This window comes from Nanorana parkeri, unplaced genomic scaffold (assembly GCF_000935625.1).
Source record: "Nanorana parkeri isolate BGI_ZX_2015 unplaced genomic scaffold, ASM93562v1 scaffold238, whole genome shotgun sequence".
Classification (NCBI taxonomy): domain Eukaryota; kingdom Metazoa; phylum Chordata; class Amphibia; order Anura; family Dicroglossidae; genus Nanorana; species Nanorana parkeri.
The window spans coordinates 128,320-139,947 of NW_017306506.1; the positions used below are offsets into that span (position 1 = coordinate 128,320).

An 11,628-nucleotide genomic window follows, 5' to 3' on the forward strand; every position below is an offset into this window, starting at 1 on the left:
CTCTTTGTAGCCAGTAACAGAAAGATGTTGCTCTGTCGCTGATCCGAACACTGCTGAATCTCGATCGCTAGTGATGGGAGCGACATCTCGCTGCCTCAGCTCCAGGCAACTTCTTTAGCGATCGTGCCGCTGGTGATTAGTCAGGCTGTTAGCCCTTTAATGTAAACAACAAGCAGGTGTTTATAAGCTGCTAGAAATTAATTGATAGCCGTCTTTAGGGCTGGTTCACACCACAAATAGTGCGTTCCAGAGCGGTCAGCCTCTGGAACGCACTGTATCGCAACCTGGTCGATTTCCTGCGTTCAGGAGCAGGAGGGGCATAGTGGTGCATTGGAGCCAATGGTACCGCAGCCACGCCCCCACACCCACAGTGCGAACGCCCACACCCGAATGCGTGGCACATTAGTGCCTGCGTTCCGGTCCAGTGCGATCTGCAAAAATGCTGCAAACACTATTTTTGCAGATCACACTGGACCAGAAAGCAGGCACTGTGAACTGGCCCTTAGAGCAGGTGTAGCCAAATTTTAGCCCTCCATCTGAGGTGAATCTACATGAAGTTATGCTGAGTAAATAGATACCCAACAAGCTTATAAATTGCATGCGCCCTGAAACTGGAAAAAAAATAGGGAACCCCAAATTGTCCATAGGAAACTCTTTAAAAGCCTGTGCAGGTCATCTTGAACCCGACATGTGTTTGCATTAGCATAGTTGCGTTCACGGGGATGGGGGACTTTAAAAAGTTTTAATTTCTTTAACTTAACTTCTTTGCTATCACATAGGGGGGCTCACAAGCTTACTAGTGATAGGTTCTCTAAGGTGACATAAGGGGTGTTTAAGACCCCTAACGTCACCTCTGCAGCCCATTGAAGCTGATCAAGCACACATCGTGCTTGATCAGCTTCTTCCCCGGCTTCTCTAGCTAGGGAATGACGGCTCAGAAGCCGGAAGTGATGCAACGTCGCTTCCAGCTTCATTGAGCAGGGAGGAAATCAGCAAACATATGCTGGTCCCGTGCCCACAGGAGGGGTAACGGAGCCCAGGAAGCAAGGTGGGGGGGGTATGGTGTTGGGCGGGGGAAAAGCTCTGTTTACCGGCCCCTGGAAGCAATTCAGCCGTCAGAATCACTTCCAGTGTAAAGCCAACGGATGGGTATACACACTCCCAGCAGCTATAGATATCGAGAGTCTATTAACAAGGGCCTACTGCCAGCACCGTATGCCTTATGATTCTGGCAGTGAAAGGGTTACATGGCTTTAAATGCTGGAGGTCAGGGGGACGAGGGGTCACATGATCGGAAATCCAGCCCACCGTCTCCTGAGCAAATACAGTGATCGGGAGTCACCGGTGACAGCACAATCACAGCTAGGAGCGCTGAGTGAGCATGTGCCCATCACAGAACAGCAGCATCAGCTATACTCATATATGCGCACAGATAGTGGAAAGGGCGTTAAATTACCTAGAGAGGTCAGGGATGGCTTGTTTTAAAGCTCTTATGTTGCAAAATATGCACTCAACGAAAAAAACAACAACTATACTTTCACTTTAATTACTTTATTTCTTTACTAGGTTGTCAATAAATCCTCTTAGTTACTGATGCTGGCAGGTTACACAGGATATTAGGCTGCTTAAAGTGGACCTCAACTCAAAAGTGAACATTTGCTATGTTATTAGGAATATTTATTCAATAATACCCTTAACCCCTTCATGACCGAGGCTTTTTTTTCCCCGTTTTTTTCACCCATGCTATAATCTACATTTTAGGCCTGAAAATTACTTAAAACCCCCAAATATAATATTAGCGCAACTAATTATCAAACCCAAAAATGTAGTAAAAATTTAATATAAAAGAGGAGGTTTCAACGAGTAAATAGATACCCAACATGCCCAGGTAAAAAAAAATGTGTGCGTCTGTGAAACGGCAACAAAATTCATTACCCCAGAAAGTCCGTAGACAACGCTTTAAAAGCCCCTACAGGTCAACAGTTTTGAGATTCGCATAATTATTGCTCTCACTCTGGCGTGCGTGTCTTGCGATGGTTGTACAGGGATTAAAAAAACGTACGATCTGCCTATCTTGGACAGGCAGATCGCACTCTCGATCATCGCAAGCCCGCTCCCCTGAGGGGCGGGCTTCCGATGACCGCAATGCTGAACGGGCAGTGTGCGCGTGCGCACACCGGCCCGTTCGGCATTTGTCTTCCAAGCACCGTTCTAACCAGCCGAGAATCGTACGATTCCTGGCTGGTTTTCGAACATGCTGGTTCGACGGAAGACGTGCGACCGTACAGTAGAAACGGTCGCACGTCTCCGTTCACACGGCTCGATTCTCGTACGATCGCGGGATTTCCCGCGATTCTCGTACAAGAATCGAGCAGTGTATGGGCACCTTTAGATTTCAGCATGTGTAGGGTACAGTGTTAGGGCATTAATTTATTTTTAGGCCAGAGGTTACAGGTTACATTACAGTTAGCTTTAAAGGCAAAAGTCCAAGTTTAAAAAAAACTTTTTGTTTTTTGCATTGGAGGCAGTAAAGCACTGCAACCACGATCAGTGAACTGTGGGTGCAGTGCTGTGGCTTCTGCAGACTCTTCCTCCAGTCCCTATGTGTACAAAGGTATGGACTTTCAGTTACAGAAATGGGAGGAAGAATGAATGGACTACAAGGGCGGTGACATCTGCTTACACAAGGGCAACTGTCGGCTTTACACTGGAAGTGTAAGGCGTCTGTAAAGCTGCCCCATCACTTCCATTTGCTGTTAGATGTGCGTCCCCCTTCCCCTACCAACCATATACAGTACCTGTTGGTTATGTGTTAAGATGAAGCACTGAGATTTTGAGGAATGCTGAATTAAGTTTTACTTGGTTAGAAGAATATTACATCTGAATAAAGCATTGTGAAGGAAACTTACAGATAGGAACATTTCCTGTGTATCATAGATAAGCATGCATATAGAGACTAGCATAGACTAGCATTACACTACACTGCCATCTACAGTTAGAAAAACATATTACATCTCAGAACATCATTATATCAGTACAGTATGTGCTGTTGTATTTCCAACAGTATCCTCACCACCCCTCCTATGGGCCTGGAACCAGCATGGCAGGTGTCATCTGAGATAGGGGAGGGATACCAGCGAACACCTGTTTGCTGATCTTCCCTCCATGGAACGAACCCGAAAGCGATGATGATTTAGGGGGATATTCACTATTGAGCCGAAGGATTAAGCCGAAGGGGGGAGTTTAGTGTGCGATTGCTGTGCGTTCCAGCAGCTACCGCTCTGGAACGCACCGCAATTGGTGTGAACTGGCCCTCAAACAAGATATCAGGGTCAGTGCTCAGGGACCAGGTGATTCTGCAGGAAGCTAACATTTTTAAACATCAAGGAGCAGGATCCATTATAAGTGATTTCATCAGCACTTGAAATTGATGAAAAACCTTTTGCCTTTAATATGGTTATAAACTCTAGTAGTAATGCAGATAGTGGTCAGGTCTGGTTGTAATGAGTTACATAATGTGGATACATAATTGTTTGTCAGCCATCTCTCCCCCAAGGACACATCATCATTACTTCCTTCTCTGGTCATTTTACCAAACACACAAGCACTGCCAGATAAGTAATTTCGTTTCTGCAAACCGCTCCTGACTCTGCACGTACGTTTCATGAGACGACTTACTCAAATCCTGACAAGCTGAACAAACAGTTTTAACTTGTGATTTTATCAAATGATATGGGGGGAGGAGGGAGCAAACATCTCGTCAGCTCTCTTTACTGCACTTCACTAGCTGGCCGTACACTGTTAAAAAAATATAACATATTCCTCCACACTAAACAGCAAGGATGGACGGATCGCCCATTGTGTCTTTTGTATTCTGACACTGGTGGGGGTGCTGCTGTCAGAATATTCAAACAGTGATGGCAGCTGACTGGCTACCATCACTGTTTGCCCAAACATTTTCCATCCAGCTCCTTCAATATTTTGATCAAAGGATACCAAGCAGAAGCGTGCCAGCAGGGGCACCCACTGTACAAATTGTGGCTGTTTTATCAAGGGCCAACCTAAGTTCGCACAGTGTATGGCCAACTTAAAGTGACACTAAACTCAGGAGTTAAATCTTCCAAACACATTCAAGTACCTTAAAAGAGAACTTTGGGGTAAGTGGTTTTCCCCATAGTTCTCTTAGGGGTCACGGGAGGACATATACTAGCGTCCTCCAGTGACCCAAAGCTCAGTATATTGCGAGCTACAGTATACTCAGGGCCGGATTCCCCACAAGGCCACCAAGGCCCGGCCTTGGAGCGTCAGGGCGCAGAGGTGCGGCAGCGGTGTGGAATCCTCCGACGTCCGGAACATGCAGTTCCGGGCGCCGGGCGCTAAGTTCTGCTTTCTATATTTAGTCCTGCTTTGCACAAGCAGGGCTAAATGTAGTGTGGGGAAGCCGATTGTACGTTTAGAAGTGATCTTGGAGATGTCGCCAAGATCACTTGTAGTACGTCTGCAGCCTGTACGTCCCTCCCAGAATGACCTCTCTCCTCGCTGGCTCCGTCCTCCCTGTGCCGCCGAGTACCTCTCCTTACTGGCCGCTGATGCAAGGAGCAGAGCAGCAGGGTTAACACTAACCCTGCCGCTCTGTCTATACAACGAGAGGGGAGAGCAGTCTTAAGGTGCCCATACACTGCTCGATTCTCGTACGAGAATCGCGGGAAATCCCGCGATCGTACGAGAATAGAACAGTGTGAACGAAGACGTGCGACCGTTTCTACTGTACGGTCGCACGTCTTTTGTCTAAGGAGCATGTTAGAAAACCAACCGAGAATCGTACGATTTTCGGCTGGTTTGAACAGTGCTCGTTCAGCATTGCGGTCATCGGAAGCCCGCCCCTAATGGGGGCGGGCTTGGATGATTGAGAGTGCAATCTGCCTGTCCAAGATGGGCAGATCGTACGTTTTTTTAATCACTTTACAACCATCGCAAGACTAAGGTCTTGCGATGGTTGTAAAGTGTATGGCCACCTTTCCCCTCTCACCTGTCGCAGGAGTTCCAGCACAGTGCTGTGCTAGAACTCCTGTATTGTAGGTGACAGGTTCAATAAAGAGAACCTGTCACCTCCAATTGCAATCACACAGGGGCTTGTTAGCTCCTGTGTGATAGCAATAAAGTTAAGTGGGAAAAAAATTGATTACATTTAAATGATTAAATTTAAATACAAAAATAAAAAGGTGATTAAAAAGTAAAAAACAATAAGAAGAAAAATAAAAAAAATACGAAAATAATTATAAAAAATAAACAATAATAAGATTACCTGCCCCCCCCTCCTCCTAATTGGGTAGAAGCCGGCTCCAATCCAGCACAGTGCTGTGCTAGAACTCCTGTATTGTAGGTGACAGGTTCAATAAAGAGAACCTGTCACCTCCAATTGCAATCACACAGGGGCTTGTTAGCTCCTGTGTGATAGCAATAAAGTTAAGTGGGAAAAAAATTGATTACATTTAAATGATTAAATTTAAATACAAAAATAAAAAGGTGATTAAAAAGTAAAAAACAATAAGAAGAAAAATAAAAAAAATACGAAAATAATTATAAAAAATAAACAATAATAAGATTACCTGCCCCCCCCTCCTCCTAATTGGGTAGAAAGCCGGCTCCAGGGCTAATCAGGAAGCCGGGCAGCGAGTCATTAACTACCTGCTGTCCGGCTGTTGTAATTAAACGGCCGGGCAGCGGCTTCTTGAGGGCGGGTGGGCGTCTTTAGACGTCTCTGCTTCATCAGCTTCTCTGTGGGTCCCTAGGTGACATTAGGGGTCTTAAGACCCCTGATGTCTCCATAAAGAGGACCTGTCACTGAAAATTGGCTATCACATAGGGAGCTTGTTTGGTCCCTATGTGATAGCAATAAAGTTCAGTGGAAAAAAAAAGGTTTAAAAAATTTGTTACAAAAAAAAGTAAAAAATCACATATCAAAGCAATAAAAAAAATAATTAAAGTCCCCCGCCCCCACATGCGCACGCAAACATGCGTTAAGCCCGCCTACGTGCGAAAACGCAGATTACATCCATTGCGCCGCACATGTTACATATCGCCGCGAACGTCGGAATGAGAGCAATAATTCTAGGGTCATACAATTGCAATCACACAGGGGCTTGTTAGCTCCTGTGTGATAGCAATAAAGTTAAGTGGGAAAAAAATTGATTACATTTAAATGATTAAATTTAAATACAAAAATAAAAAGGTGATTAAAAAGTAAAAAACAATAAGAAGAAAAATAAAAAAAATACGAAAATAATTATAAAAAATAAACAATAATAAGATTACCTGCCCCCCCCTCCTCCTAATTGGGTAGAAAGCCGGCTCCAGGGCTAATCAGGAAGCCGGGCAGCGAGTCATTAACTACCTGCTGTCCGGCTGTTGTAATTAAACGGCCGGGCAGCGGCTTCTTGAGGGCGGGTGGGCGTCTTTAGACGTCTCTGCTTCATCAGCTTCTCTGGGGGTCCCTAGGTGACATTAGGGGTCTTAAGACCCCTGATGTCTCCATAAAGAGGACCTGTCACTGAAAATTGGCTATCACATAGGGAGCTTGTTTGGTCCCTATGTGATAGCAATAAAGTTCAGTGGAAAAAAAAAGGTTTAAAAAATTTGTTACAAAAAAAAGTAAAAAATCACATATCAAAGCAATAAAAAAAATAATTAAAGTCCCCCGCCCCCACATGCACACGCAAACATGCGTTAAGCCCGCCTACGTGCGAAAACGCAGATTACATCCATTGCGCCGCACATGTTACATATCGCCGCGAACGTCGGAATGAGAGCAATAATTCTAGGGTCATCAATCACTGATAACACTAAACTGATGAGCGGTAAAAGCTTTTAAAGCGTCTGCAATGGTCAATTTTGAGTATGGTAGTTTGTCACAATTTAACAGGTGCGCGCAATTTTAAAGCTTGACATTTTTGGTGTCTATTTACCCGACGTGACCCCGTCTTTTATATTTTACCAAAAAATTGGGTAATAATAAATGTTATATAACATAACGTAGGGAGAACAGGTTTTTTTTCAAAAATTTTGGTACTTTTTTTATTATACAGTAAAAAAAAACCCGTAGTGGTGATTGAATACCTCCAAAAGAAAGCTCTATCTGTCCCCAAAAAAATGGTACAAAATTAATTTCAGTACAGCGTTGCATGACGGAATAAACGTCAGTCAAAGTATCGCAGCGCTGAATACTGAAAAATGGCCTGGTCAGGAAGGGGGTATAAACACCCCGGTCAGCAAGTGGTTAAACACCGTTCGATACCCAAAAACCGGTATCAGTACATCTCTATTTATTACTCTGAGAATCCATTTAGATTTATACATTACAGCAGGGGTAGGCAACCCCTTGCAACCCAGCTGTGTTGAAAATATAAATCCCATCATGCCTCTGCTCTGGGAGACATGCATGTGGCTGTCAGAGTTTTGCAATGCTTCATGAGACTTGTAGTTCTACAAATGCTAGCGTGCCGAGTTTGTCCACTCCCTGCATTAACCTCTTGCCAGCGGACGGACGGCACTGACTGAATACTGAAAAATGGCCTGGATGGGAAGGGGGTTTAACACCGCGGATGTCAACTGGTTAAAGTAATGTGGTAAAACAGAGTAATTCATTTTGAATGGCGCCCTAACACCCCGTCACAGCAGTAGGCAATGCCTGCATGTATAAAACGTTATTGAATGAAATTGGTGACTATTGAATTAAATATTTATTTTACATGAACGTTTTTGAGCCTGGAGTTCAGCTTTAATGAATGGTAAATAATATGATGATTTGGTTGGCTGTCCATATCGTAAAAGCACCAATCAGAATCCTCCATTTCCCCCCTGCACCGCCCCCTCACATGCTCTGCGCAGGAAGCCCCAGCATTCTCCTCTTCCTGAAACATTGTAACCACATGCGGCATCTACCATCTCTCCGAGAGGGGGGTTGTCTGTACTGTGTTAGGGAAACATAGGGGCAGATTGTAAGTAAAATCCAACCATAGACGCTCAGAGCACTTAAGACGGATTAATGTATTCCTTCATCTCAGTCCTCTGTATGGTTTTATCCTCCTGGTCAGCGAGGTGTATGATCTCTCTGCTCCCCTCCCCCCTCCATATTGATGTGCGGCTCCGGAGAGCGCCAAGTTGTGCTGGGCTGACTATTCCCTGTGCTGGAGGAGTGAGGAGGAATGATGTCCAGGAAGAAGAAGGTGGGGGATGTGCAGAGCGACCAGTGGGTGCTCATAGCTCCAGGTACTGACACCTGTAGGGTCACTGGCCTTATTACCTCCATAGGACACTCTGCTATCTCTGTAGCATCCTCTCCTAGCACAGCGTCCATCAGGGTCTTCCATGGATACTTCCCTCCTGAATAGAAACAATGTTACATAGCTTTGGGACACTAGAGGGGCCCATTCATAGGGGGGATTTATCAAAACTGGAGCAGTTGCCCGTGGCAACCAATCAGCTTCTCTCTTTCATTTTCAAAGCTTAACTAAACAAATTGAAGGTAGAAGCTAACTGGTTGTCATGGGCAACTGCTCCATTTTTTTTTATACATCCCCCTATGTGTCATAGCCAGGGGTTTCACGTCATGCTCTGTATAATGTGTAACAACTAGCGTGCAGTGTAAAGGTGCAATGCGTTGTTACAGTTCGTTCCTCTGTTTACTTTTTTCACTTTGTTGTAATGTCACAAAATCACATTCGGTTTTATGCAGCAATACGGTGTGGTGCATCACAACGCGCTGCGTAAATATGGCTTTTTTTCAGTGCATGTCAGTGCAGCACGTTAGTGTGAAATGAACTGATTGAACATAAAGCAAAGGGCCTTGTTTCTGTGTTGGGACTGCATTATGCAACACTACCCAATGGTGTAAATGGGACCTAAAGCCCTCCTTGCAGTGGCCCCCCTGCACTTCAAGGGTTAAATGCTCATTAAAAGTTTGCTTTTCTTGCCATGTTGTATGTTACAGCCGTGTTCAGGGTGTAACATGAAGTATGGTCACAGCTCCAGTCCCACTACACCCCACCCACCAACAACTTAAATCATGGGGTTCTACTCCCTCCCTGTCAGCTTTTCAATTTGGCATGGCTCCGCCCACACAGCCGCATCACCCATTCACAGGTCCTTTTACTGGATCGGTGAACAGAGAGACTACAACTCCCATCTGCCACTGTGACAGAGGGACTTGTAGTTCTCACTGGAGTACACGTGCAGTGACGTGACCGCACTTGTAGTCCATTCATTCTTCCTTCCGTCCATGTTACTGAAAGTCTGCACCTACTTACGGTCAGGGACTGGAGGAAGAGTCTGCAGGAGCCAGAGCATTGCACCCATGATCCACTGATCGCGAATGCAATACATTACTAGCGCCAATGTAAAGAAAAAAAAATGTATTGCACTTTTTTTTTTCTTTTATGAATGTGTGTGGTTTTATTTTATTTTTCTCAAATGGGGACTTTGCCTTTATAAGCCTAGAAATCTCAAACGATAATACCGGCCCTCCTAGTTCACCTATGTGAACTACAAAACACCTTTTTATATGTCATACAGTTGAGGAGGGAGGTGTTCTGTAGTCCTAGCACACTTCCTATCCTGGGGTGACAACACTGCTCCTTTATAGATACAGTATGATGACTGAGCGCAGTCACCCTAAGAATATGAAGGTTACTGGGAGGATCTCCAAGTGAAAATATACAGCAGAATGGCAGAAAAAAGAGCAAATGCAGCCAACACATGTATAGACTAATGGAATATAGATTTAGATAATCTCCGGATGGACAGCCACCCAGGGGTGTCCCTAGTATAATCCCCGCCTGGTGATCACATTTGATGAAAGGGCGGGGGGGTGTTGAGGGGTGGTACTGGTAGTCACGAGCATCCCGCTCAGCATCTGGTAAACAGTGACGTCACTGGTTGCCAGAAGCTTGGCAGGATGCCTGGCCAGAGCGTCCCCAGTTGCTAAGAGCTGGGAGGGGAGATGTGTATGACCCCCTCCATGACCCAGAGAGATGACTGCCTGATTATAGGAACATCTAACTATTTGCTGCCTTATAAATAGAGAACTGCATAAAACATGTCCCCCAGATTTTCTCTTTCTGTTCTGGTGACAACTCAAAATTTTAGATTATTCCTCCTTGGCCCATAGAAGTCTATGGGGCACTATCACAGAGCAGTGAAGACAAACAGCAGAACCGAGGCTGTCGGGGCAAGGTAAGTATGCATCTATTGAAGGGAAAGAGTGGATTGGGTTAGGTCAGGGGAAGGGGCAAAAAGAATAAATGTTTTAACCCTTTCTCTGGCAACGGCGTAAGGCATACGACCGACACAACTGTTTTCAGCTGACCACATCAGTATGCCTTACGTCTCTGTCTTTCACCCTTCTGCAATAAGCTCATGGTCGCTTCAGTGACCATCAACTTTCACCACAAGGGTCCCAATGACAGTACCCCTGTAAATGAATAGCTGTTAGTCATCCACTAATGACAGCTATTCATTAAAAATACACCCCTCCCCCGCCGCTGCCGCAAGTTCTGGGGCTCTCCAACGCTCTCCTCCCCTCTGGGAGCTGGCTGCATGCTCTGACCTGTGTCCTCTCTGATCCCTGCTGCTCTACCTGTATCAGCAGTGGCAGCGGGAATCCGAGGGGACACAGACCACTGCAGCTGGTGGTGGGGCGGAGGAGAGAGCTGTCACTGTCAGGATGCCGAGTGGGCAGTAGAGAGCCGCTGTCGGGAAGGAGAGCAGAGCTGTGAAAATATTTATATAAATTCCGTGTGCAGAATTCCGTGTACAGATCACTGGTGTTTGTAAATAACTGAGTACATAGTAAGCTTACTATGTCCCCAGTTATGAATAAACAGGAAGTGCTCCACATCACTTCCTGTTCATTCATGATTGGGGGCATAGTAATCACTTACTATCTGCTCAGTTCATGAATGGACAGGAGCACTCAGTACAGAGGCTTCCTGTCTGACTGGGGAGAGTTTTATGCCTCCTCAGCTTGTGGAAGACTGTACTAAGGGCTTTCTGTTCATTCAGTGTTTGGGCTGTAGAGAAAAAGAGATTGAGGACTCTATCCTCAATTTCTTTTTCTATTTCAAAAGAGAAATATTTCCCTGAAGCCCACCAACAGTAAAAAAAATAAAAATAGTAAAAAAAAAAGAAATAAAGCACAACCTTCCAACACACATAACATATACGTGCAACAGGGTTCACCTTATTGTGCTGTACGTTATGTGCATGTGCTGCAGTGCGTTGTTAGAACACATTGCGGTGCTTGATTTTTTTTCTTGAAAATAACATTAATTTAGCTATGTGGCAGTGCATGGCAAAGCGTTGTGACGCATTGCCGTGTGTTGTAATAAGCTGTGTTGCGATTAATGTACACCTGTATCATTTTATCACAACACAGCACACAAACAGTACTGCACATCAGGCGTTACCACACCGATTTTTAGTATAAGTTGCTTTTTTTCTTTTTTTCAGTTTTATGTTCATTTATTCTTTTACTGTTTCGCAAAAAGGCGCAATGTAAAAAATAAATAATTACAAATATTTGTTATTGACTCGATACAGTTTTAGATTTAGTTGAAAATCTTGTAAATTGGG

The 11,628-nt window shown here is 44.8% G+C and overlaps 1 protein-coding gene across 2 annotated transcripts in view; it reads left to right on the top strand.

Moving 5' to 3' along the window:
- The first annotated feature begins 8,127 nt into the window (after positions 1 to 8,127).
- Positions 8,128 to 11,628, top strand: part of RNASEH2B (ribonuclease H2 subunit B) — a 22,507-nt gene continuing 19,006 nt past the window's right edge. For both annotated transcript variants that reach the window (XM_018556472.1, XM_018556473.1), the window contains exon 1: positions 8,128 to 8,268. In XM_018556472.1, coding sequence (XP_018411974.1) covers positions 8,205 to 8,268 — 64 coding nt within the window. In that variant the 5' untranslated portion in view covers positions 8,128 to 8,204. The remainder of the gene's footprint in view (positions 8,269 to 11,628) is intronic.